We start from the raw sequence: 27,433 nt of genomic DNA, 5'->3' as shown, positions 1-27,433 counted from the left end.
ACACAGCATGCCACAGGCTTTTTAAACTTGTGAACTCTCAAAACTTCAGCAACATTCTGAGTTGGCCACAGTCAAAACGCATGCCATTTCATAAGCATGCATAAGAAGTATTCAACTGCGCAAGAGGAGAGCTACTTCGTTTGAACCCAAGAGGTTCCTGAAGGGAAGAGAAGTTCTTTTCACAGTAAGACTATCAGGCTTGGGGTGTTTTCCGGCACATTTCCCAATCCTGCCCATCACTATCCTGCTGGAGGGGGTTGTGGAGTTTGAACCAGCACAGAGATTGGTAAACACTGACTCTGTGGTGGATGGAGAAGGAATTAGTTTGATCCACATTTGACATCAAAAATGACAAAATCACATGTTCCCAAACTTGCCTACGGATTGGAATCCAGCTACTTGCTCTGGCTTCTAGTTGCTGAAGAACAAGTCAAAGGAGGACTCTTTCCAAAGGCTTTACTGTTTAGATTGCTGTCATGCATGTGCAAATTGCTGGTTTATGGCACAAAGGCAATAGACATAATTAATCCTCAGTACAGCTACAAATAAGGCAGCTAATCAAATTTCTTAAGCTTTAGATGTTGATCTGATGCTGACACATCCCCTTACTATCCCATATTTATATATATATATATATATATATATATATATATATATATATATATTCAACTTAGTGCAGCAAGCATTTCTACAATCTCTGCTTATTTTATGGGTGAATGCACTGAAAAGCATTGAAAATGTACATCTTATGGTTGTTTTTTTAAGTGTACACAAAATGCTTAAAATGGGACAATATGGACCTATGATCACCCTGACATTTGCCCAGCTTTAGTTTGTGTGAACATGTCAAGCAACATTCTGTGGAGGGAGAGAGAGAAAGAGAGAGAGGGTGGGGGGAGACCACCCAGCCCCTGCCAAGATCCTCCATGAATTTGTTTAATCCCCTTTTAAATATAGTTGGTATCACTATTTCTTGCGGCAGTGAATTCCAGTGTCGTCCTGTGGTCCATTTTGCTGACTTGCCTTTTGGTTGCGAGCTCTCACGTGGAGTCATTACGCTCTCTCTGTTGCCTCAGTAGTCAGCTCTGTTACTCATCAGGAGAACATAAGGAAAGGGTTTCTGCTGAGCCTTGCTCTACCATGGAATTGCTTCTTGATTTTTGCTCAGCTTGCTTTCCTGCCTTGGTTAAGTCCTTCTCTCCTCCCCCACTCTCCTGCGACTCATAAAATGGGTCTAATACTTTTGCGACACTTAGTGCAATAAAATGTGCAAAGCCTTTAGAAATCCTCTTAAGAAGAAGCTAAATATTGATTATTATTCATACAGCAATTATTGTCCCTTTCAGGGAAGAAGATTATTGCTGTCATTAACATTACTAGCAGCATCTAAGTGGTTGTATTTAAAACCTAGAAGAAAACCTGTCAATTGGATTAATGTGTGTCCTACAAAGATGACTCCTAGAATGAGCCCCCTGCCCAAACCTCCTCCTCAGACATCATGCTTTCAGTAAGGAATAAGCTGCCCGCCTTACATCCATACATTACTAGGGATGATTCTGGAATTCTCTTTAGGCAAACATTCAAAACTCCTGAGTTTTGAATTTATTTATTTTATTAAATTTGTATACCACCCTTCATCCGTAGATCTCAGGGTGGTTCGAAACATAAAAACACAAGATAAGAAATATTAAATACAATCGTACCTCGAAAGTTGAACGCCTTGAGAATCAAACGTTTTGGCTCCAGAATGCCGCAAACCAAAAAGTGAGTTTGCAAATGTTCTTTGGAACCCAAATGTCCGACATGGGTTCTGAGGGTTCCAATTGGCTGCAGGAGCTTCCTGCAGCCAATCAGAATCCACACCTTGGTTTTCGAACATTTTGGAAGTCAAATGGACTTCCAGAATGGATTCAGTTCAGCTTCCGAGGTATGATTGCATCTAATAAGAACAAGAACAAAACAAACCAATAACACTTTTCCCTCTCCCACAAACACATTTTAAAGGATATAGAATAGAATGTTAATCACACAAAGGCCTAGTAAAGAGGAACGTTTTGGCCTGGTGCCTGAAGGTGTATAATGAGGGCGCCAGCCGAACCCCACAGGGGAGAGCACTCCACAAATGGGGAGCTATTGCAGAAAAGACCTGTTCTCACGTTGCCACCCTCCAGACCTCTTATGAAGGAGGCAGACGAAGAAGGGCCTCAGATGGTGATCTCAAGGTCCAGGTAGTTCCATATGGAGAGAAGCGGTCCTTGAGGTATTGAGGTCCTGAGCTGTTTAAGGCTTTGTAGGTCAAAACCAGCACTTGTTTTGTTCCTATACAGGACATGATGAAACAGGAATCCTCCCATTTTATTCTTATTCTTATTCAACTTATTCAGTCAACCAATCTCTTTACTATGGTCAGTGACACGGAATCATAGATTCAAAGAATTGTATAGTTGGAAGGGACCACCATCAATATTCAAAAAGAAACTTTGTACCCATATATAAAAGAATACCAAACAAAACATAATAGAAAACCATAACAGTAGAATTACTAAGAACTGTATCGTATTATAGAATGACAGGCATGGAAAACAAAGTAAGTTTGCAAAAAGTAACCCCTGGGGTTTTTTATATGCAGCAGCACAATGTTTAGACATCCTGAAAGAGATGGGTGCCTTCTGATTTGAAAGGAGTAGAAAAGGATAAAAATGTATCTGATGGTCCTGGGGTTTTCCATAAAAATCATTGAGTAAAAATATTACGTTTATCATGATAAAAAAAAAACATTACATAATAACATGAGCTTTCAAATGCACCTCTCCAGATTCACAGGGACTTTGACAGTAGAGGGTTTTGTGGAACTTCCACTCAAGAACTGCTGATGGAAAAACATTTAAACACACCAGAGAAAAGACTTTGAGATCTTTTCCAATAGGGAGCACATATAGTTCACTGATTTATAGGGCTGATTACTATTTGCAGCGTTTGTAGAGTTTTCTGGAGCTTTCAGTTTGTGCAGTTCACATGCTCCTACATTATTTACTTACTTAATACATTTATATATCACTTTTCCTCCCACCAGGGGGGTCTAACTTGGCTTGCAAAGCCATTTTCCTCAAACCACACCCACCTGCTCTTGACATCATCAGATGGGCACTAGGGAAGGTTTAGATCCTGCTCAGTTCTGCAGGATCCTATGCATCGAAATTCCCTGCTAAAACAGAAGGTTCCCCCCATCATTTTAGAAGGGGTTTCCATGCAAGCCTGCATGGAAACCCCCTGCTAAAATGATGGGAATCCGCCCCCATAGTGGGGAATTCTAAAGAATGTGCCTCCCTGAATCAGGAAGAGGTGTGCATCAGAAGTGCCTGTGGAAACAGAGGGATTTTTAACCATTGTGGTGTTTCCATGTAAAGCTGTGTGTGTGAGATCTCCTGCTAAAATCATAAGAACCCTCTTTTTAGCAGAGGATTTTAAGACTCCTTCCTTGTTTAGGGAGGGTTGTGCATCAGGATCTGCTGCTAAAATTGAGGAGTTTTAACCATTGTTTTAGCAGGGAATTCCATGAAAACCAGCATAGGATCCCCTGCTAAAGCAGTGGGTGGGTTGGGTCCCATTTTTCAGACAAATCTCAGGTGCACTCCTCCTTGAATCGGAGGAGGTGTGCATCATACTCTCCTGCTGAAAAAGAGGGTGTTTTACCATCACTTCAGGAGGAGATCCATGGAAACCCCTGATAAAACAAGGGAATAAAGCCTTCTTGTTAACAGTGCCTTGCAAGGCTGTATTTTGAAGTCCCAACTTTGGCACTTGAAAGTGTCGTGCACATAACATTATTGTGGTGTCATGCGATTGCAAGTGGGTGATCCCATCCACCTGCTAAATTTGGCCCATGAGGCCAAGCCCAATAAGGATCTGGCCCATGGAGCAAATAAGGTTCCTCACCCATAATATAAGCAATCCCATCAATATTATTTGTTTGTTTGCAGCGTGCTTCAGCAATATGCATCAGTGTCGGTGGGCAAAAAGTCTGAAATGAGCTGAAGGAACTCGGCGCATTTCGAAAATTAAGTTTATGAATTTTTGTGGATAAGCTGAATTTCAGGTAGGAAAGATCAAGAAGAAGCGGAGGATAATCTGCTCATCTCTACATATTACTAGTCAGAACAAATGAGATCCAGATTCCCACCTTTGAAGCATGAAGCAAACATAGTGGTTTCAGATTAATTTCAGCACCATAATGGAAAGCTTCTTGTGAAATTTCTGATACTTTAGAGTGAGCGGTCACAGCTAATACACATATTTTAGTTAAGTCTGAACACTCGTCTGGTGGTCACTTATGGCCAGTATTGGCTCCATGTTTTCACTAGGTAGAAAAGTGTGTGCGCGCATGTATTCTAATGAAGAGACTTAATGTTATTTTAATAGTGTAATTTTTAAAGTTTGTGTTTATATTCTAAATTGGTTCTCATCCGTGCTATAAGCAATTCACCTTTCTGGAAGTTTAAAATACATAAGCACAAAAAGCCCACCTGGATCTTATCCCATTTCACCTCAGGTACAGCATCTTGACCCAGGTATCCAGCTCCCCAGTTCCCCATCATCAGGGGGAAAGGCTGTAAACACAGAGAAGAACCATAGCTCAGTGAGAGAGTGGCTGGAAGCCACAGTAAGGGAGAATGCTTTTCGTGTTCTGGTCCTGCTTATGGGTTTTCAGCAGGCATTCGAGTGGCCACTATGAGAACAAGATGTTATACTAGATGGGCCATTGGACTGCGCCAGGAAGCTCTTAAGTTTATATTAGACAAAATTGCTTTGCAAAAGTGTGTATTAGGAAAAATTGCACAAAAATGTGTACATTAGGGGAAGTTTGCCCTAAAATGCTGATGAATTTTCATGAGGGCTTTTTTAAAAATTGCAAAGTGATGTGAAGAACAAAAGATTGAAAAAAATGAGAAACTGATATTTAGAGATTTGCCCACATTTAGAGATCTTTTAAAATGTGGCATACCCTCCAACAACCCGCTCCTTTTTTGGTCCCGAGCTCTCGCGGGAGCTAGCTGATTCCACAAAAGGGTGAGACAAAAAAAAGAAAGTTTTTTGGTCTGGTGTTCTGATGTGAGCCAGCTGACTCGCACCAGAGCACTGGACCAAAATACTCGACATTCCAGGATCCAATCAGAAGCCAGGATGGCTTCTTTCATTCTGGGATGTCCCACTTAAAACAGGACGGTTGAGGGATATGAGGTTGTTCTGGGTCAAAACAGAGTCTGAATCTGGAGGCAGAGCAAATTCCAGTCCCCACATTACCTGCAGGAAGTGACACTTTTGAACATGCCTGGGAGTGTTCCTTTCATATAAAGAGAGGTTGGAAATGCTTCCCTTCTTTCTAGCAACCTCCCCCCAGCACTGCTTACTCTTATTCCTCCTCCCTTCTGAAAGATGGAGGTGCTGTTTATGAGGAGGGTAGAAGCAACTCAAAAGGAAGGGGTGCGCCTTCCTTTGTTTGTTCGTTTTCCTCTAAGCTTTGCTTGAGAATACCTGGGGGGGGGGAAACAACCTTAAAGCTTTTTTGTTAAAAAAAAAATGTCTCAGAAAGCTCTAAAAAATGTGTTTTGAGGCAACCAAGGGGAATTCGCCCATCACTAATTTTATGGTGTTAGCTTGTTTTTATAATGTTGCTGCTTGCTCTGAGCCTATGTGGAAAGAGTGGATTATAAATCTAAAGACACGTAGATATATGGCAGTGTAAGAATTCAGTGGCACATGGGTGCTATAAACTCTCCAGGCCTCAACTTCTCTGAAAATGCTATTTTTTCTTTCTTTTTTTGTGCCTGTAATGTGGGATGGAGACACAAACACACACACACACACACACACACACACACACACACACTCCTAGCAAGCTGTCAAGATGGCAATTTGAATGATGGAGGTTTTTTCTAGAGGAAGGGTGAAAGATCCCTGATGTCATCTGAGTCAAAATTCACAACAAAGTCTGATTCGATAAGAGAGATACCTGCAGAACCTCCCTTGAGATGAGGCGTGCCTCTTGTTTATTAAGCGAGGATTGGCAGGTGATAGAATTAAAAAATAGTCCCTGCAATTGTGCTAATAGGTATAAAGAACTGCCTTTCCACCGTTGCTGAAGAGTTGGGTTTAGGGCTTCTTATTGTACCTTCCTCAGACTTGTTTGTTGACTTGGTTTCCTCTGTTGCACAGTTTTAAAACCCACCCATCTGGTAGCACAAGAGCAATGGATACATCCCATTAGTTTGAATTATAGGGGAGACAGAGGATAAGTGGGACCTGGAACAAAAAGCCACAGTATAGTTATCTCTTAACAGAACTGCACAATTGACACCCAACATTCTGTGGCTCCTGGAAACCACTGAGCATGCTTGGCGCACATTCGGTTTGGTTTTTCCTCCTAATATTTAGTACTTCTACATACAGTACCTCAGAATTCTCCCAGGCATGCTAATCCCTGCCTCTTATTTATCAGTACTGCCATTCTGCATGCAATAGTGTTGACGCTCAACCACCCGAGTTCGCAATTTTAAGGAATTATGCAGGGCTCTCACTGCTTGCTTCCTATTTACGACGTTACAGTAGGCATTACCTGAAATAGCAGAGAAGTGATTCTAGGCAGTGGGTTCTTGATGACTTTTGTAACATTTCGTTTCAACCTAAAATTGATGCTCCACATCCTCCTGGAACAGACACACAAACGGAGCTACATGGACATATTCACGGCTTCAGCTGCAATAGCTATCGCCCAGTGCTCTGATTCATGTCTCAAATAGAATGAAATAATCTAGTTATACACCACTGTTCTTTGTTTTAGACCAAATCTCTTGCTTTGCATGCTGGACTAAATGACGGCTATTGCCCCCGGCCTTCATAAAGTAATATGTGTGAACCTCAGCAGGAGAAGCCCGTCAGCGATGCAGTAAATAAATAAAGTGGAGGAAATATGTTATTGCTTTCATATCTAAAGCTTGCTCAGACAATAAAGGTTCGGCAAAGAAAACCCATCCCAAGCCTAAACTGTCTGTCGACTACCTGCAGATACCATAAATGTCTAGTGTAGAAACAGTAATAGAACGTCTGTGGAATAAGCTGGCACACTTAGTAATGTATTAGAAGGAAATCAGATTCTTTGTTACCTAAATACCTTACGCTGTTAAATATGATTGATTTCAACCAACAGCCTTGGTGGAGAGCAGCGGCGGAGCTTCATGCTCTGCCACCGGGGGCAGAGAGCAGGCGTGCTGCCCCCAGGGATGTGGCGTGCGTTCTGGGGGCGAGCCACATGTTTTGGGGCGGGATGCACATTTTGGGGGTGGGACGCACCGTGCGCAGGGGCGGGGCGTGCATTTTGGGGGCGGGGCGTGCAGCCGCGATGGCGCCCCTGGGATCGCGCCGCTCAGGGCGGCCCTCCCCCACCGCCCCTGTCTTCCTACGCCCCTGGTGGAGAGCATGTCCCTCCTCTCCTAAATACCATCCACCCTCCTCTCCTAAATACCCGGGGTGATGAATCTTTTTGCCTCTGCAGGTCTGATCCTCAGACACGGCTGAGACAGTCCTGGGCAAAGAGGGTAGGAGCCTGGAGCTGTGGAGGACAGAAGGCAGAAAGAAGGTTGGATCATGAGAATAGTTTTAGCAAAAAGGAGGAGGTGGTTAGAAGCAACAACAAAGAGCAGGATCTGGATTTGGCAACTTGAGTGGTGAGGTAGGAGAGCTGTAGGAAGTTTGTTATGGAAGCAGCCTTACAAAAACAGGATCTAGTGATGAAAAGAGGACCCAAATGTTAAGAGTAAGGGACTCACTGTTTGGAGATAAGACTCACTCTCTGGGGCTGTGAGGATCCTGGCAGCCTTGGCATAGCTGTCTAGTTTTCCCTTTTCTCGCGAGGAAGCCTATTCAGCATAAGGGAATTTCCCTTAAAGACAACTATGGGCCTTGGCAGGGATGATGAACTTGTCACAACATGTGTAAGTAAATGAATAAATACTAGGAGGCAGGAATCAATCAAACTGAATATGATTCAACTTCTTCACATGTTCACCCTTCCAGTTTAGTACAGCCCATGTAAGCTGTACTGGGAATACAGTAAGTCCAAATCACTCTTGCCATAACAGAATAAGAGGGTGCACACTTACATCACATTTCCTCTCCCTCTCCTTGTTTTGTTGTAACATGTGAAGCCACATTCTTACAATCTTTTGGGTTTTTTACAAAAATAAAGAAAGGGGGTGGGGCTGAGCAAGTGGGAGAAATAAGCAGCCATGTTCAGCATTCCCCGTTCACTCCAAAGGGTAATCCAGCTAACCACAGAAACCTTTTTCATATTATTTTTAAACTAAATAAAAATTCTGTATTCATAATCTACAATAAATCCCTCCCCCATGTTTTAGTTTCCACATTCGCATACCAAACTGGAATTCACACCCTGCACAATGGAAGCTTTTCTTCCACAAAAGCACACATTTCAAGTTCTGGATGGTTCACTCCCAAATAAATGCACATTTTTCATTTTGACCTGAAAAATCAGGAATTGTGTGCACTAGAATAACAGCAGCCCCAGACAAAAAGTATTGAGTTGGGAGAAAAGTCACCCTCTGAATCACCCTTTAACCAAATGCCTTGAATGGGTGAACAAATATGTGATCAAAGCATGATATACAATGTGCTTTAAATCCTTTTCTGTACATCTCTTTATTGGGTTACAGCAAGTTCTCCATGTATGAAGTGCCTTATTATGAAACTATAATTCAATGCACCCCTATTGTACAGCACCTTGCTATTGTACTGTTGGCGACATGGCTAGTGCTGAGTCTGCCAGAAGCAATCTTTCTTTCTTCTTTATGCATCCTCAGCTTGGCTGATTCATTCTGCAGATCAAGTGTGGATTTCAGCATATTGTGTCATGCTTATTCTCTTGGATCGGTATAGCCTGCCCTTTCTCTAATCTGGTGGGTTTTGTTTTGAAGCTCATAAATTGTACCAGGCTCTGTTTCCTTTACAGTGCCTCCGGATGATCCCATAATTATCGGAGGGCCCGTCATTAGTCTGCGAGCTGGAGATCCTCTGAATCTGACCTGCCACGCAGACAATGCTAAACCAGCAGCATCCATTATTTGGATGAGGAGAGGAGAAGTAATAAATGGAGCAACCTATTCCAAGGTAAGGAAGAGCCTGATATTTGGAATTGGGGTCGGGGTGGGTGTCAAAGAGGACAGCTAAGGCCCACCCAGGTGGTGATGTCTTGGCTGATCTAGAGATGAACCTTCACAAGGAGAACTCAAGTCACATTATTAGTAAAAAAAAATATATTTCTACAATCTTCCATCATGGAACTCAAGGTTCCATATATAGCATTCCCAATGGGTCTTTCAACCAGGCATTGACCCAGTCCAGACCCGCTTAGCTAAGTTGTCTCAAATGCCTTCACATCCTAGACTGGGAGGACTTTAAGGGTGGGACAGAGAGATATTCTCCCTGTCTCACAACACTAGGATTCCAGGTCTGCTGAGTTACAACACATCAAGAGTTTGATGCTACCAGCTGTGAATTGAATTGAGGAAGGAGGTTTTTTATTACACTGTATTTGTTAATTTGCTTAACACTAGAATTCTAGGTCTGCTAAATCACAATACAGCAGGAAGTTTATGGATTGAATTGAATGGAGACCAATGATTTTTTTCCCTTAAACATCTTACTGTATCTGTTAATTGCCAGGATACAAACTGTGAATGGCCATAGTTAATTACATGATTATTAATGCTTGTACTTTTCTGTGTTTCATTTCCCTCTGACCTCACTGTTTACAATCCCCATTGCCACAAACCAAGTGTCCTGTCGCTCAGGATAACACTTCATGCATCTGATGGACTGAAGTTTGTGCCATAATAAATCCATTTTTCTTTAAGGTGCTTCTAGATTCTGCTGCACCAAAAACAGTAAATGTTAGTAGGGTCACCCCTCTTGAAAAAGAAAAGGAGAGGAGAGGGGAAAGGTAGAGGAGGGAGATCAGATCTCCAAGGTCATAACAAATGATGATTAAAAAACACACACACACACATATAAAAGCCCAGCCACTGAAAAGAGGCCCTTGAGGTATTGAGCTCCTGAGCCACATAGTGTTTATAGGTCAAAACCAACACACTGAATTCAGCCCAGAAACTAATTGGTATAGAGAGAAGGGCACTCTATACTAATAAATATAGAGAGGGAAATGATTATTCTTTTACTAATGATCAGAAACTCCCCTTCTACTATGTATTTTGAAAAGTGCTTTGTTTCTCTGTTTGCAGCGCATTTGGACAGCTTGTAACCAAATTTAGCAACATGTTTTCTGAGATCAAGGAGCATATTTTCACCCTTGTTTAGATACATAAATGGATACCATTTTGACTCAAGATGGTAGACCGAACCTTTCAATACTGCATGGATTTAAACCACTAATTTCAAAACTGAAGTCGTCTTTGTTTGTTTGTTTCTTAGAATTCCTGAGCAACATCAGTTATAAGGCTGCCAGTGCATTTTAATCACAGCAATAACATTACAAGCTTTCTCAGATGGCCTGAAACTGCATCTGCATATGGGCAGAGGTGAAGGCAGGCAGCTTGGTGAAATGGATTGCAAGCGAGCACAGGAACAGAATTTTTAAAGCAAGCATTTTGACAAAATAAACATTATTCAGGGCAAAATGGTCTCCAGTGCAGTTGTGGAGGCCTTAGCCAGTCTGTGTAGCCTCCTTATGTCCCCTGCTGTGAGCTTGACACCAGGCTACAATTTCTCAAAGAGTGTTCTGTGCCCAAGTGCAGCATTTATATTAGTTTCTAAGAGTTTGTTTCCAATGAAAAGAAAATTCTTCTGCTGGAAACGCCACCAAGGTGCCTCTCAGGCAGGTGAGAAGTGCAAGAGCACAGGGAGCAAAAGAAACCACAGTGACCTCTCTGTATTTATATGCAACAATCACTGAGATGCCCATATCACCTTCATACCTTTCAAGCACAACTTTGTCTTTGGCCATCTTGAAGTTTTTGCTACATTCTGAGTGCAGATTTCTATCCAAATATTTGGAGAAAGGCCCTAGCTTAGTGGTAGAGCATCTTCTTTGCATCCCACCTTTGAGGGCCAAGCCCTCACAAGGCAGTTAGAAAATAAATAACTGGGATTGAAACATTAATGCAACAAGTATTAAAAACAATCCATTAAAAAGCACCTGGCTAAAATGTAGTGAGCCAGCTGCAAAATATTTGAAAAGCTTGATGGAATAAAAAAAAAGTTCAAAGGATCTGTTTGAAACCCATAGGGGGCTAAAGGAAACTATTGGAGGAGGGAATTCCAAAGATGTAGGATCACGACTGAAAAGGCCCTATCCTTGGTACCTACTAACCTGGCCTTTCCTAGGGACAGACGTAGGAACATTGGAAGCTGCCTTAGATGAAGTCAGACTAAGTCAGATGGTTCCACCTAGCTCAGTGCTTCCTGCACTGATGGGCAATGGCTCTCCAGAATTTCAGCGGCCCTACCTAAAGATGCTGAGATCTTCCACATGCAAGGTGGATGCTCTGGGGTACAGCCTTTCCAAGAAAGTACACAGACTGCCTGATTCCTTACTCTCCATCTCAGTTGCTAAGATCCTCTTGCCATGGTTGCTTTCAGTCCACAGTTGAGAGATATGTAATTGATCATATCCCTCCCCATTTGCAACATGTTTCCTTGCACTAAAATGAATGGAGTGGAATAATGTAACAACAATGTAATTTATGTAGTTCATGTAATTTGCATAATTCATTACATAAGCTATGTAAATTGTGTAATTTTGTCACAGAGGTCAGTGAGGTACATAAAGTAGTTTTTGGCAGAAGCCGAACTGAAGCAAAATGGAAACAGTGCTGCATGCGGCTAATACAGGGCAGAAAGGAAAGCAATGCCTTCAAACATCCCTAATTGTGCAGGTCCCTTTTGCAGCAGCATGTTGCACTTTGACCTATAATCTAAGAACCCAGTTTAGGCTGTCACAAGAGTCTTGCTCAAATGACCATGTGCAATTAGGGACCCTGAATTGAGTCTCCAACCGCACAGAGACCCTACATGCATAGAATCATAGAATTGTAGAATTGGAAGAGTTGGAAGTTGGATCACCTAATCCAACCCCCTACAATGCAGGAATATCTAACCCAATGTGGGGCTTGATCTCGCAACCCTGGGATCAAGAGTCTCATGTTCTACTAACTGAGCTATCCAGCCTATATGCATACATTTGTGTATGTGCATGATCTGTTAGGAACATAGGAAGCTGCCTTACACTGAGTCAAAGACATAGCTCAGTACTCTCTACACTGGCTGGCAGCGGCTCTCCGGGATTTCAGACAGTGGTGTGTCCCAGCCCTGCCTGGAAATGCCAGGGATTGAACCTGGGACCTTTTGTGTGCAAAGTAGATGCTCTGCTACTGAACCACAATCCTTTCCTGACACCTTCTTACCTTCTGATGAATGCACAGGAATCTTGAATGCAGCCAGCAGCCATGAACACACTCAGTGCATTTTCACAGAGCGAACAATGACTAAAGCCCAGCAACCTTATCATATTGTTAGTGAACATAGTGTGGGTTTTCAGTCTCATGATGGTGGGAGGTTGTTCGAAAAGCTGATTTGCATATTGATCAGTTTACACTAACACTGGCCAGGGATCAGGGGCAGGAGAGGAAGGCAGAAACAAAATCCCATAGCCTTCCTTTGCAAAATAAGATGCACAAACCGTCTCTTGGATTTCAGTCCTTGGCTAGCTGCAGCATGCTCTGGTCCAGGCCGCCTCTGTTGCCTGCCTGCAGCTTCATCTGCATTAGCCAGCCTCATCCTCCAGGCCTTCTGCTTGCTATCAGAGAATCCAGCATCTGATTTGCATAAGCGGCGTGACCTTTCTCTCACCGCCATCTGATTTGCCTGCAGTATTATAGGAGGATTCTTGCTTTATTGCACCCAAATCCTAAGACATTTCATTTCTCCTGCCATCAGCAATCTCTCAGGAAATGGCCAACGGGTTGCTGTGTACCAAAGCTGCAGGAGAAAGAAGGTGGATGTGAGGTGCGAGGGTGGGAGTGGGGGACCACGGATTTTAAAAGCACAGCATGACGGCCCTGTTTTGCAGTGGCAATTTCAAATCCCTTTTCTGTGTTTCTCACAAAATATTTCCTCCCTCCCCCCTTTCTTGTGTAATCTTGATCAACACAACAAGCACACATTTCCTCTTCCCCAAATGCCATGTGGACACAGCAGAACAATTAAGTCCACAGCTTGACCTTGTCTCCCGGAATCTCGGGCAGCAGCCGATGCTAATTAGAACCGCAAAAGGGCTGACCTCCCCCCTCCTCTGACTTGGATGGAATTAATTCCTGTCTAGCCCATTAATATGCAAGTCTGTCAAGGGAAGGGTTTTTTTTCTGGTTGTGGTAGAGCGTTTTGCATTTGGATGCTCCTCTGCTCCCCGCTTCCGCTTTTTGTAGGCTGGTTCCCTCCTGGAGGAAGAATGGAATGCAGCAAGCCATGAAAGTGGGGATGGAGAAAGAAGCCAGCATAAAACCAAAAGAACAGCTCCACCTGCATTGTTTGAGCCAGTATGCCTTTCAGTACCAGTTGCTGGGAATTGCAGGGGGTGAGGAGAATGCTGTCGCCCTCCAATTGTGCTTGCAGACATCTGGCTGGCCTCGGAATGGAGTGCTGGACTAGATGGGCCCTTGGCTTGATCCAGCAGCGCTCTTCTTATGTTCGTATGGGCAGGTGTGGCTCACACTCCCCAGGATTTGCCCCCTACTAAGTTCCTCTTCCTGTAGGCTTGAATATGCATCCACTTGTCATCTCACTTAATCCTCCTAAAACCGCCTTCCTATTTCAGTGCTGCGTTTCCTCATTACCAAAGGCTTTGGAGGGGGGGGTGGCAACAGATTAATATTCTCTATAAATATTATAAAATGTTGCATGTCCCATTAAAAGTCTATTAAAATTCAATTAAAGTCCAGTTAAATAGCTATAAGCATGATGTTAGTGAACTCCGCCAACCTAAAAGCCAGCCCAGGTAGAAACATTCCTCCTGGCTTTGGGGGCATCAGAACAGAGTCAAAATGGCAGCAGGTTGGAATGGATAGCATGTGATTTGTGTAATAGTGCCTGTTTAGGGGAAGGGCCGTAGCTCAGTGGTAAAGCATCTGCCTTGCATGCAGAATGTTCCAGGTTCAATCCTTGGCATCACCAGATAGTCCTGGAAGAGGCTCTCTGTAACCCTCTCTGTAACCCTTGCCAGTTGCTGCCAGTCTGTGTAGACAATACTGAGCTAGATGGACTAACTCAGTACAAGGCTGCTTTTTATGTTCCTATTGTATGTGCTTTCCCCCAGTCCTTTCAGATAATGCCATGCCTGGTACATTAAGATCTATGTAGCTGCATTTGCAAGGCTGCACAATGGGCAGGTCAATCCAAAAGGTGCTGAATGAAACGGGTACTAACAAAACAGAGTAAAATTCCATTGCATGGAAAGTCAGTCACTTCCAGATCGTTTAACCCTGAACTTCTCAAGAAAGCTCAAACTGGTTGGTTTTTCAGTGCCCTCAAATCATGCTCGAGCTCAGACTTTGCTGATTATCCAGGGCAAGGATAAACAGCCAGGAAGTACCCAGTTGGGTATGTCCGTAAGGTAGAGAAAGGGAATGTACTAAGATGTGTGCAAGGGCAATTGATCAAGATTTCCTGTGAGCCAAGCTTCTTAAACAAAATTAATGGTTATTAGATAGGATATTGAGATGGAGCTTCCATGCTCAGTGGCAGTATGGCTCTAAATATCAGGAGCTAGAAGAAGACAGCTCTCCCCCCCCCAACTATTGGTTGGTCACTGCTGGAAGCAGAATTTTGCTCAAGATCAGAGATGGCCTTCCAGATGTTGTTGGACTCCAAGTTCCATGAACCCTAGCCAAGATGCTCAGTGGTCAAGGATAATGGGAGCTGGGTTCCATCAAGATCTGGAGGACTACCAGTTCCCCATCCCTGGTTTAAATGAACTGTTAGGCCAGCCTTTTCCAACATGGTGCTCTCCAGATGTTTGGGACTCCAGGTCCCATCATCCCTTGCCATTGACCATGCTGGCTGGGACTGATGGGAGAGGGAGGCTGCTTTGCTTTAATCCATCCAGGATGTTCTTATGTTCTTTCTGTGGGGCAGGAGGCATATGCAGTGGCTCAGAAACAAACAAACAAACAAACAGAAAGCATTTTTAAAAAATATTGCCGCTTTAAATCGTTAAACCATTGATTTAAAATTATAACTTGATTTTATTTGTTAAGTTGCTTTAGGAGTTCTTCTTTTGTACAAAGTGACTGGCAACTTTAATAAATAAATTAACAACAATAGCAACAACCCTTCCTGGAACCTTCCTGGTGAAGGACAAGTAAAAAAATAAATCAAAATGGCTGCTGTTGCTGCTCTTGTCATTTTGCACATGCCCAGAAACACTCACTTCTCCAGCAAAACTGAATGTGTCCACAGAGAAGCATGTCTGTCGCAATCAAACTTCTCAGAGGCAGGGGTAGCCAGTGTGAGCCTCTCCAGATGTTACAATGCTCCCAGCCCCCATTTGGGGATGATGGGAGTTGTAGTCCAAACCCTCTAGAGGGCACCACAAGCCCTGCAGGGTCCCACGGTCAGAGGCGGATTTAGGGGAGTGCAACCAGTTTGGTCACAGTGGGCGCTGAGCCTCCGGGATTGCACACATCGTCATCGTTTAGTCATTTAGTTGTGTCTGACTCTTTGTGACCCCATGGACCAGAGCACGCCAGGCACTCCTGTCTTCCACTGCCTCCCACAGTTTGTTCAGACTCATGTTGGTGGCTTCGAGAACATTGTCCACCCATCTCACCCTCTGTCGTCCCCTTCTCCTTGTGCCCTCCATCTGCACACAAGACACTGCAACTATGATTTAGAAGCGGGAGAAGGCACTGAATTTTGGTGTTGCACAGGGGACCACTGAAATTTGAGACCCCCAAGGTCTGCCACTGTCTGCTTAGCATGGGATCAGAATAGCTTTATGAAAGGCCCAGGCAGGTGAGCATTACCGCCTGCACTTGGGCACCTGTCTGGGCTGAGTATATCTCAATTCCCAGAGCCCAATGTAGCTACCAGGAAGCCAAGTGAAAGATTCAGATCAAATCTGACAGCAGATTAATTCTGTGCCAAGCCGTGTTCCTGCTCCTCTCATAAAGCATTACAGGGAAGGCAAAGCTTTAGAATTCCAGCTCCCCAGTGAGCACACCTGGGCAACCTCTGGTATTTGGAAGTGTGAAGGGTTGGCTCTGGAGCACCACAGACACGGGTGCCCTCTTGATAGGCGTGCAGAAGCACCTTCAGTGCGGTGTGTTAATGAGCTTTTAAATATTCTATTTTATTCATATGCCTGGCCTGTCTGACTAGACAGGATTAAACGTGCTGACTGAAAGTGCACATTGGAATAAGTGACAAACATCCAAAATTCATGCAAGAGGGCAGGTCTGGCTCCAGAGGATGGCATAATTTTTGTATGTTATTTTCTTAAATATATGCATTTTTAAAAATGCACATGGATTTTTGTAAACATCACTTGGTTGGAGAAGGGCACTTCAAAATTTGGAGTGGTGCAGATTTTGAAGGGTGCCCATGGTTTGGTTCGTAGATTGTTGCAAAAACTGCTAATTAAGTAGGTTACAGGTAGACTTTGGAACTGCCAAGGGATGTCTAACCCCCCCCCCCAATCTGATGGCGTTCCAAGACGCATTTGGGATGTTGAGCTCTCACTTTTAATCTCCTTACAGGTAGGTAGCCATGTTGGTCTGAGTCGAAACAAAATAAAAAAATTCCTTCAGTAGCGCCTTAAAGACCAACTAAGTTTTTATTTTGGTATGAGCTTTCGTGTGCATGCACACTTTTAATCTCCTTGTCTTGGTAATTGAAATGTTTTATCTGCTTCCTCTTGTCTCTTTTATAGTTACCGGTAGCTAGTTGTGTGCATGTGTATTTTATTGTTGGGTTTGACAGTGTTCTGTTTGTTAGCTGCCTTGGGCATTTATTTTAATGAAAATGCAAGGAAATAGGCTTTCAGTCAATAGGTGCAGTTCCAAAGCCAAAGGCTGGTCCTGTTCCAAAACCCGCAACACGTTGCTGTAGATCGGTCATCTCTTCCCCAAAGTGGTAACTGTTAACTTTTGTCTTCTTCTGCAGACAGTGCTTCGTGACGGCAAGAGAGAGAGCATTATGAGCACACTCTTTGTCTCCCCATCCGACATTGAGAATGGCCAGACCATCATCTGCCGAGCCACTAACAAGGCCATTCCCAATGGAAAGGAGACCTCTGTCACCATTGACATTCAACGTGAGTATCACAGAATTGTAAGTTGGAAGGGACCCAGAGAGTCATCTACTCCAACCCCCTGCAATGCAGGAATATTGCCCACAGCGATCCCTGGGTGGGCTTGAACCACCAACCTTCTGGTTAACAGCCAGCTGCACTGACCCATTGCACCACCTGAGGGTAGGTTAACCTTTTGCAGTCATCCTTTGCCATTTTATCTGGAAGACCCTTTCCTGTTGGGACGCATTCTGCAATCTGCATCTGCAACCTCATTTTGTGGAATCTGTTGTCCCACCACTCTGAAAACAACATAGAAGTAATCAATTTATTTCTTTGAGGGTGAAAAACAAGCCAAGACTAAGAACAGCGAAATATATTGCTGCCTTGGGGTATGCTGTTGCACTGGTTTGTTTGTTTTTAAAAAGAATCTCTTCCTATAAGGAAGAGGTCACCTGGCACAGGGCTAGTGCTCAGCAGCCATTTCTGATAGTTTACATCACTCTAAGTTTGTATTGAATTGTATTACCTTCCTGTGCACTCTGAGGCTTGTTGCGGGTAGGGGAAAAAGACTCCCATTGATGCCAATGGTAGCCTTTTTTTCTGACCCTCCTTCTTGTGTGGTAGAATAATTTTCATCTGGCTCACAGCTGGGGATGGAAGGAGTAAACCTCACATCCACATGCACAGTAATACTGATGACAATCACTGCCCTCTCCCTCCACCATAAAATTTTTCTAAGAGGTAGATAGTATAAATAGGCCAATTTGTGATTGCCTTGATGGAAAATAAAGGCAGATTTCTGCAATGGAGGCTGGCCCGTTATGGTAAATGGGGTAGTGCCCCATGGACCTCCATCTGCTCTTATTCAACCCCCTGCTGCCCTCTTACTGACATCCAGTTCAGGAGGTGGCACTGAGTGTCAGCTTCTTCCTCTTAAGTCCCAGTGATGTCCTTGTAGAACTCAGTAGGAAGGAGAAAGGGCTCTGTCTGCCATTGGATTTGGCTCCACATACTGTTGCTCTTCCTGTCTTCTGCCCCACCTGTGCTAATGGGAATCAATTGCCCCTGGATTTCTGTCTAGTGTGAGATCTTTCCCTTGTAAACATGAATGATGTGCAGTAAAATACACGGGAACAAGTTTTCCATACCACTGTATCATGTAACACACAAGCCAAAGTCTCAATGTTGCTGTGGACATCCATGCCCACACAGAATGAAATGTGTCAGTAAATGACTTATAAGAGTTATCAATGGAGCACATAGGGGCTTGGGGGGGAGAGAGATAAGTGGTTTATGTTTGTTTTAATCAAAGAAGTGAAGGTACTGTATGCATAGAGATGACCTAAAGAAATTACCTTAGTGGCAACATTTGGAATGTGTTTATTAATGAGGCAGTCTTCCACTGGTCAAGGCCAGAGAGATATGTTCACAGTAGTCATCGAAATGCAAGGCAGTCATAGTCTCAATGATTTAGCTCTCTGAATGAGTAGCAGTTATTGCCAGATGAATTGACAAGATTCAGAAGCAGCCGGAAAATGAAGGTCTGGAGAGAGAAGCGAAGGGCAAAGGTGAAGATGTGATGCTGAGTTTACAAATCTTGATGGCGTTGTTGTCTATTGTGATTGAAGTGAGGAAAACTTATGGTGAGGGTTTAAGAGTGTTATTTGGCTAGATTGAGCTTAAATTGCTGACAGGATGTCGTCTGTCAACTGTTCAGAGAGAGAAAAAAGCACAATAGCCTCTTAGTGTTGTTAGCAGAAAACCAGTTTAGAACAAGAGAAGCAAAGCTGGGGATTATGTGTGGGAAAGTCCTAGATGTATTATTGAATGTAAAGTTGTGAATGAGAAGGTGGGAAGGAATTTTAAAAAGATCAAGGGCATCCCCAGTCGTGATGATCTGTGGAAGGCAATTGAATTGTGAGAAAATAGCTAAGCTATTTCTTAGATCCTGGTTTAAATCTCTATTGTAAGGCTCAAACAATGAACACAGGAACATTTGGAACATAGGAAGCTCTCATATACAGAGTTAGACGATTGGCCATGGAATCACAGAATTGTAGAGTTGGAAGGGATCCCAAGGGTCACCTAGTCCAACCCCCTGCAATGCAGGAGAATCCATTTAACTCAGTTAAATGTCTGGAGGCAGTGGCTCTCCAGGATTTCAGGCAGGGGTCTCTCCAGCTCTTATCATCAAATGGCTTTCAACCATTGTACTGCAACCCTTTGATAGTTATTAATTTTTGACATTTATATATTATCGAATTAGCCATGTGCTCTGAGTAGCCTCACAAATTTAAAACTGGTAAAATAATATAAAAAATAGAATCAAACCTTTAAAAAAAGATACAAAGAAACTAAGGCAGCACAAATGTCAAGATAAAGCCAGAATAAAACCACCACAAAACTTCATAAGATAAACAAAAACAAAAAAATCAGCATTAAAACTAACACAGCGTTAAAACTAACAAAATAGTTATAAGAACTATAATGAACTATAACTTTGTTGTTTTAAAAAAGGTCATTAAATTACATTACATTGATGCCATGGAACCTTCTCTAGGGAGAACATTCTGGGAGGCCACCACAATAAAAACCTCTTTCTGTAATAGCCACCCTCTTTACCTCATTAGACAGGAGAACCTGGACAGGGGCCTCCAGTGAAGATCTCAGGGTCTCGACAGGTTATATTAAGGAAGGGAGTAAAATCCCACAATTGCAACCAAGAGGCTAAGGCTCTTCAGCTTGCCCCTAGAATTTGATATCCTAAGAAATAGCAAACCACTGCTTTTGTATTTCCATATTAACATGAGGTATGTACAGCTCCTCCAAACAAATATTGCTGCTGATATACATTTTGGTCCTCAGTTTGCCACATGGTGAAGATGTTGTCAGAAAGCAGCCATTCTCTTGATGCTATGACCTCCACGGTCTTGTTAAGCTTTCCAGCACATTGCGCTGAATGCATTTTTAATCAATCCAGACTGGCTCCAATAGCAGCCACATTTGTGCAAAGTCTACTGATTCATTTGTTAAAGCCTTTCTTTCTTAAGAGGCAGCACAAGGAATTCCATAAGATATACATCTGCCTTCCATCCATTTTTTATTTTTATTTTTTGTATTTGCTGCTCTCAAATTGGGCCTGACCTTCCCCTCCCCTCCTTCCCCTCCCCCAGCCCATCATCAGCCGCATTCGTAAATTCCTGCATCTGTATTTGCCATCAATTTGCAATTGCAGGGCATTCAATATTAGCATGCCAGCTGCTTTCCTTGTTCCAATTAAAAACAGGCTGAGCAAACTCGAGTGCAGCAGAAAATTCACCACTTAAAACTTCCAACCATTCCACTGCAAGATTAACAGGCTCTCAGGTTGTTCCTTAGCATGTCCTGACAGAACTGGCAAGATGAAATGAGATAATGGTATGGGTTATTTCGCAGCCAGCAAACAGTTACAACAGCTTCAAACGCAGGGAGAAAACAACAACACAGAACCTGAGGCATCATTATGGCGTGCTGTACAGTATAAGGCCAGCAACGTGAGCTGAATCCCCAAAGGCAGCAGAAACCAATTCAGAAAGGGGAGATTCAATAAAAGACCAATTTTTACTCCAAACCATTAGGTAGACCACGCTGCGAAAGAAATAATAATTTCCCATCCAGCTATTAAAAGAATTTTGCTTTTAATGGTCTCTAATGGGCTTATCAGTTTAGCAGCAGTGGCTGGTTGATGGAGAGGGGTATAATAATAAAGGGATGAATTCTTCACTCTGCAGCAGCAAGAGGTTCGAGATAGCAGACGTCAACCCCTAGGTGGGAGCTTTGTGGTTTCCTTCAGCACCATGGACAGGGATGAACTAATTGTCTTTTTCTTGGTCTCTGCTCACATGTATGGTGGTAGGTACGATAGAGCGCCTTGAAAAAAGGCAAGGGCTGCTAATGGGCTTGCAACCATGATCCACTTGCATGTTTGTGAGAACCTATGGCTCCATGTTGGGGTGGGGGAGGCTACGCATATGTCTGCTGCAGTTTGTGCAACTTTGGCAACCTCAAAGTTTCAAGGTCCCCACTTGCAATTCCCTCTGTTCCCCACCTCTAATTGGAAGTGGCATGTGAGTCTCTGCTGACAGCCCTGACCTGGCAGCTGCCCTCCCATTGTGAAAGGAGAGCAGGCCTCAGAGGGAATATGAATAAAAAGTAGCATTTCACATCTTTGGTGGGACTAGCTGAGAAGCAGAACTGCCCAGGCCCAAAGCACCATGTTAAAAATAAAAAATTAACCCTCATGTGCAACTTTTGAGCTGGCAGTGCATCCCTGAATATAAAATAGAAAGTTTCCTTTCTGGAGCAAATTTCAATTTTGAAGTGAAAGCAGCATTAGGGGTGTGGGGGGGGCGGTAGGGGGAAGGAGTCACTTTAGAATCCACTTTAGGTCTTTCACAGCTGCCCAGTTTGGTCCAGTTCTTCAAACTGTCCTCTCACTTTGGTTAAGATCCAAAGCAGAGTCCTGCTTCAGAATAGCTGAAAACAACATGTTTCTCCGTTGACTATATTGTGGAAATGACACTTTGATTGAGATTTAGTTGTTTATTTATTCGTTCATTCAGTTAATCTCTCCCTTCTCAAACTGATTTCACAATGCATTATATATACATGAACTTCATATATAAATAAAGTTGCCTAGCCGGTACAAGCACTGACTAGGATAATAAATGGGGGAGGGGGGACAACTCCACTCGGAAGACTTGTTGAAAGAGGAAAGTCTTCAGCAGGTGCCAAAAGGACAAGAGAGGCAGCACCTGTAGCAGGAGAGAGTTCCAAAGGGGAATTGAAGGGCCAGTTCAAACTTCACATAAGCTAGTAGTTGTGCCTATATGTGAAATATCTGTAATGGAGTGAAAACATTTTTCAGCCCAGTCTCACAAACAACTTTCCATGGGCCACATGCTAAGGGCAGTCATTACCAGAGGCAAAAAAATGGGCAACTATTCTCATCCTCTCCATCCCATCTTCTGCCTGCTTGGCAATTTCTCTTTTATGGAGAGCCTGAGAGAAAGGGTACCAACTTTCACCTGATTGTCCTTTTCAAAGAGAAAGCAAAGCTTTGGGAACAGCCTGCTTCACAATGCCACACCCACACCATACATTCAAAGCACATTTAAAGCATATGTGTCTTGGCCTAAATAATCCTGGGAACTGTCATTTACCTTCCGCAGAGCCACAGTTAGCCAGCACCCTTAGCAAACTACTGTTCCAAGAATTGTTGTGGGAAAGTCACCTGCTTTCAATGTATGGAGTGGATGTGAACTCAGAGCACCTCCCAGAAGACCCATTTTGTTTCAGACAGCAGCTAGAAAGCAGTTCAATATTTTGGCTTTGTCTAAAGCAGATATTTAAGCAGCACAGCTGGATGAGAAGCAGTGCCACATTTTTTTTTAAAAAAAACTTGGGCAAAGTCTCTTCCTAAGCCAAAAGCAGCCCACTAGATGCCAGCAACTTCTGATCCGGCAGGGACTCTCTACTGACATGAAAGGGGATGGTTCCTCAGAAACACTGCCCATGACATTAGGGCCATGAAGCTCTCTAATTCTTAAGCAGCTTGGTCCAACTGGCTGATGCTTAAGAAGTTGTCCTTTGCTGTTTGGGCCAAGGGAGGAAGCTGCAGTGTGCACGTTCCAATTTCCACTGCTTGTGCAACCTCAAACCTTGGTGGTCTCTGCTTTCTTAAAGATGTAAGAAATGAATTAGTTTTGTGAATCAATTGCTCCATAAATGACTTGGCAGAAATAAGGTTTCTGCTGCTTAAAAGCCAATCAGAAATATCTGCACCTGGCAACAAGGGTCCCTCATTTTAGGATCCCTCTAGTTAGATAAATTCAGCGAAACCTCACGTCTTTATGATAAGCAAGGAAATCCTAGTTAAGATGAATCATTGGTGCTCAAGCAGAAGGTAGTGAGAATCGGCCCTAAACTGTCACTAAACTGCATAGTCAATCTCCACCCCACACCCCTAAAAAGAGACCTGGGATTTGTAAGAAAAAGAGAGAGACTAAGCAACTCCAGTTGGAACATCTGTTCAAAGTGATTTCCGTTCCACCAACCACATCAAAGCAGACCTCCTGTGAGTTATGTGCCGAACATCACAAGTGGGATTAAAATCATGTTTAATAGTTTGATATGCCATAAACTATTTATACTGCCAGAACCCAGTGGCTGTATGGAAATTCATATCCTGTGTGCCAAGAAGGAGCAGAGCGAGGTTATTCCTGACTCCTCCACCAGCATTCACAGCTTTCCCCTGCTATGCTAACACTCCTGAGTTTGCATTAGCAGCTTTGGCTTGTTTCCAAGAAGCAAGAGAGAAGGGAGGAAATGTTCAAGGCCTGTTGGTGAGTTGGAGATGTGCATGAAGGTGGTGGGGAGGGTTGAGGTGGAAATGGGAGTTCAAGAAGGTGAGCCAAGTTTTGCAAGAATGTGTATCAGGTAACTTTCAGAATCTTGCCATTTGCTGGATTTTTAGCAATCAGGGCCACTACAAGACCACTCCTGTCCTGCAGAGGATTCATTAGGCAGCTAGTAGACCTTCTTTCAACCTCTGCCCTAGGCTTGATGGACACTTTTCTAGCTTTGTGGGACTAAGATAGCAGTTAAGAGAGGTAGTCTTTCTGTTCAGAGATTATAAATACGGCTAACAGTAGCAGGATGAAACAAGCATAATAAAACCATTTAACATACAGTACATCCAAAATCAGAACAAAATTCAAAAGGAACAGCCAAGAGCAGACATTTTAAAATGGCAGCAGTAGCACATGTTTCATCTACCCCAATCAGAGTAGCAGGCCACAAAATAAATGCTTGTGTCCTATGAGCCCAAAGAACTCATCCAGTGTGGGGTGGATATATCAGCTCTGACCATTGCAGAGGAAATCAGATTGTCTGTGGTAATGCATATTTTACACTGCAATACAATCCAAGATCTGCTAGTATGAGGAAGCTTGGAATACAGGGATATTGGGCTAAACTGAAGTCTCTCATCCCTGCTCATCTGGGACTCAGCCAACTCAGCCAAAGCCAGCTGAACTGACACTGGGGTAAGTCCCCAAAAGCAGAGTGGCGAGTGTGATTGTGGGTAGTGGGGGAGACTTCCCCACATTCCAATCTCCATTCAGTTCTGTCATGTGACCCTCTGCCAGGTTCAGGCTAGCTCAACCAGCTCCTGAACAGAGTCTGGAATAGGGGCAAATTACACCTGAATAATTTTACCATGGCATAAATTATGCTGACATCCTGTAGTTTTGATTGCTCTGCCAGTCACATCAAGACTGGATTGCTGAAATGTGTTCTATGTGGGGTTATCTTTGAAACTTCAGGTGGTCTAGAACATGGTTTCCTAAACTTGGGTCTCCAGCAGCTTTTGGACCACAATTCCCATCATCCCTGACCACTGTTCCTGCTAGCTAGGGATGTTGGGAGTTGTAGTCCAAAAACAGCTCCAAGCTTGGAAAACCGTGGTCTAGAATGCAAGTGCAAGGATGTTAGTGAGGGTGGGCTAATTGCCACTTTGTTTGCAGGCAAAGTCCAATGCGCGGATGACCTTTAAAGCCCTAAATGGCTTGGGTCCAGGAAATTATAGGGACCACCTCCTCCCATACCAACTTCCAACCAGTTCAGAGGGAAAGGCCTGTCCCTGTGTCCCACCTAAGGTTTCCATGTGTGGTTGGTGGTGACAAGAGACAGTGCCTTCTCAGTGGCTATACTGTAGAACAACTTGCCTCCTCTTGGGTTGTCTTCTGCCAACTAATGGAGACATTATTTCAACAGACTTTGGCCATGACACACAGATTATGATTTTATTTCAAAATTGCATTTTAGCTGCTGTGCCTGACTCAGTTACACTTTGTACTGGTAGCATTGCTTTTTAATGAGATTCAACTAAGTTGTTGCAGAAGCAGAAGCTAGCATAATGAGTCCTGCTAACCCAATGGCACTTTACTCTTTCCCCCCACGTGACTCTTACCTCCTCCCCAAATCTGTTCTGGAGGGTTTGGCGAACCCACAGAACAGGGAATGGGGGAGGAGAAGGAAAAGCATTTTGTCAGGTAAGCAGAAATGCTTGCACTTACAGATCACTTTAGTGCACAGTTGAATTCCACCCATTGTTATTTTACTCACCGTAATCTCCCCTGAGTAATGCATATGCATTAGAAGGGCAGGGTTTTATTTTATTTTTAAGTCTATAACATAAATACATCAAAGGAGGAGGTTGTCTACTGGATCGCTGCATGATTCATGAATTAGCCTTGCATTCTTCCAATCAGCCCTGAAGTTGGGTGCAACCCCCCCCCCCTGCAAATTATCTAATCTGAAAGTGATTAGATAATTCAATCACTCCCTGTACAAAGTCACAAGAGTCACCCATTCTTACAGAAGGCTGTCTTCTCCCAATCAAGACATGTTCAGAACTGTGACTCACGCAGAACCACTAAGGCTACAATCTTAGACTTATCTGGGAGTAAGTCCCATTGGATACAATGGTACTTAATTTTGCGTTTACATGTCTGGGATTGCATTGTAAGGGTAAATAGCTTTTTCACCTTCTTAAAACAGTTGAAGGAATGAATCATAGTGCCCAAGGGAGAAAAAAAGTGTTTCTCAGTACAGTACTAGGACTTTGGAAGACAATTGTTCATGGCTTATATTAACATCCGGCCATTCAGGTTGTGCATTCTTCACAAGCTAAAAAAAAATGAGCCAAGGAGACTCGGTAATTCAAATGAATTACAAAAATCCTGGCATGAATTATCAGTTGCAACCAAGTGGAATTACATTATGTTGAACAATCACTTATGTAAATGTTACTTTATTTCTGGTGGGGAATCTTTGGCATGCCATTACCAGATCATTAGAAATCATGATTCCATTTGCAAAGGAAAGTTCAAAGGCTTTCATTCATTCTTATTGTTAATTTACTTTTTTTAAATAAAAAATGAACAACTTTCAGAGTAAGAGGGTGCTTGCTCTCCTTCAGTATACAAAGAGGATTTTCCTGTACATCCTAACCACAGCTACTAAACTATCAAACAATGGGGAAGCTACTAAAGAGAAATGTGATTCATATTTAACAAAGGAAGGTGATTAGCTGTTGTTGTCTAACAATGGGGAAGTGTCAGGATGCCTGCAAATGAATTAGGAGTGTGCTATATATCTCAGGGATGTTATGGGAGCACAGCTCATTTATATTCCAGCCTGTGCCTGCCTTTATTGTTGTTTGGATTGTGCATTTTAAAATGAGATTAGGCTAAATTGAAAATACCTGTAATTTCTCATCATAATTTCCCAGCCAAAAGGCAGGTGGCTGCACTCCCAACAAAGCAGGAATCTTGGTAAAGTACCAGCCGCTTTGATGAAGTTGTAGCCAACAAAGGATGGCCTATCACAAGCCACACTGCCTACCACCATCCAGTTATTTATTCTCTCCCTCCTATCTAGCTTCCTTTTGGAGCTTCACTACTGCCACCATTGCCAGCTGAAGCTTCCTTCCTCCATGTAAAAACATGGGTTTCCACGCTGCACTCTGGAGACCTTTGTGGTTCTTTAAAGAGGATATCAATCATTGTGGATGAGCTTCTATGAAAGACTGACTGGCAGGCTTCTAAGAGGTTTGGCAAAGTATAACAACCAGTTACACAAACATTGAAATATAAACATCCATAATTAAAAAGCACCCATTTTTAAAAACCATAAGCAATAAAACAAAATCATGAAAACAACAAAGCAATTAAAACAGGATGCTTGGGTTAAGAGATCAAGGGTATGCCTGTGTAAACACATGCATTTTCAAAAGCCAGCAGCATGCCAATACAGATGGGCCTCTTGTGATTCACATGTAGGCGCAGGGAGTGTTGGACTATTTCTAGGGAATGCTGTTAGTTCACAGATGGCAACAGGGAAGCCCAGCAGTCAGTGCCTCCTGTGAGTTGAGTGTGTGCCATAGAATATTTCCTAGAATCCTTTGCAGCGGACAAGAACTTGAAAGCAAACAGGCAGGAGATCCAAAGCAGACAT

The 27,433-nt window shown here is 43.1% G+C and overlaps 1 protein-coding gene across 1 annotated transcript in view; it reads left to right on the top strand.

The window, feature by feature from the left end:
* KIRREL3 (kirre like nephrin family adhesion molecule 3) overlaps positions 1 to 27,433 on the top strand; it is a 733,484-nt gene that overhangs the window by 554,414 nt on the left and 151,637 nt on the right. Inside the window, exons 5-6 of the mRNA XM_088657681.1 lie at positions 9,023 to 9,180; positions 17,245 to 17,395. Of these exons, the coding sequence (XP_088513807.1) occupies positions 9,023 to 9,180; positions 17,245 to 17,395 (309 nt within the window). The remainder of the gene's footprint in view (positions 1 to 9,022; positions 9,181 to 17,244; positions 17,396 to 27,433) is intronic.

Source organism: Zootoca vivipara, chromosome 14, assembly GCF_965207765.1.
Source record: "Zootoca vivipara chromosome 14, rZooViv2.hap1.1, whole genome shotgun sequence".
Classification (NCBI taxonomy): domain Eukaryota; kingdom Metazoa; phylum Chordata; class Lepidosauria; order Squamata; family Lacertidae; genus Zootoca; species Zootoca vivipara.
The sequence above is the reverse complement of the archived record's forward strand: the minus strand, read 5'-3'. Positions and strand labels throughout refer to the sequence as shown.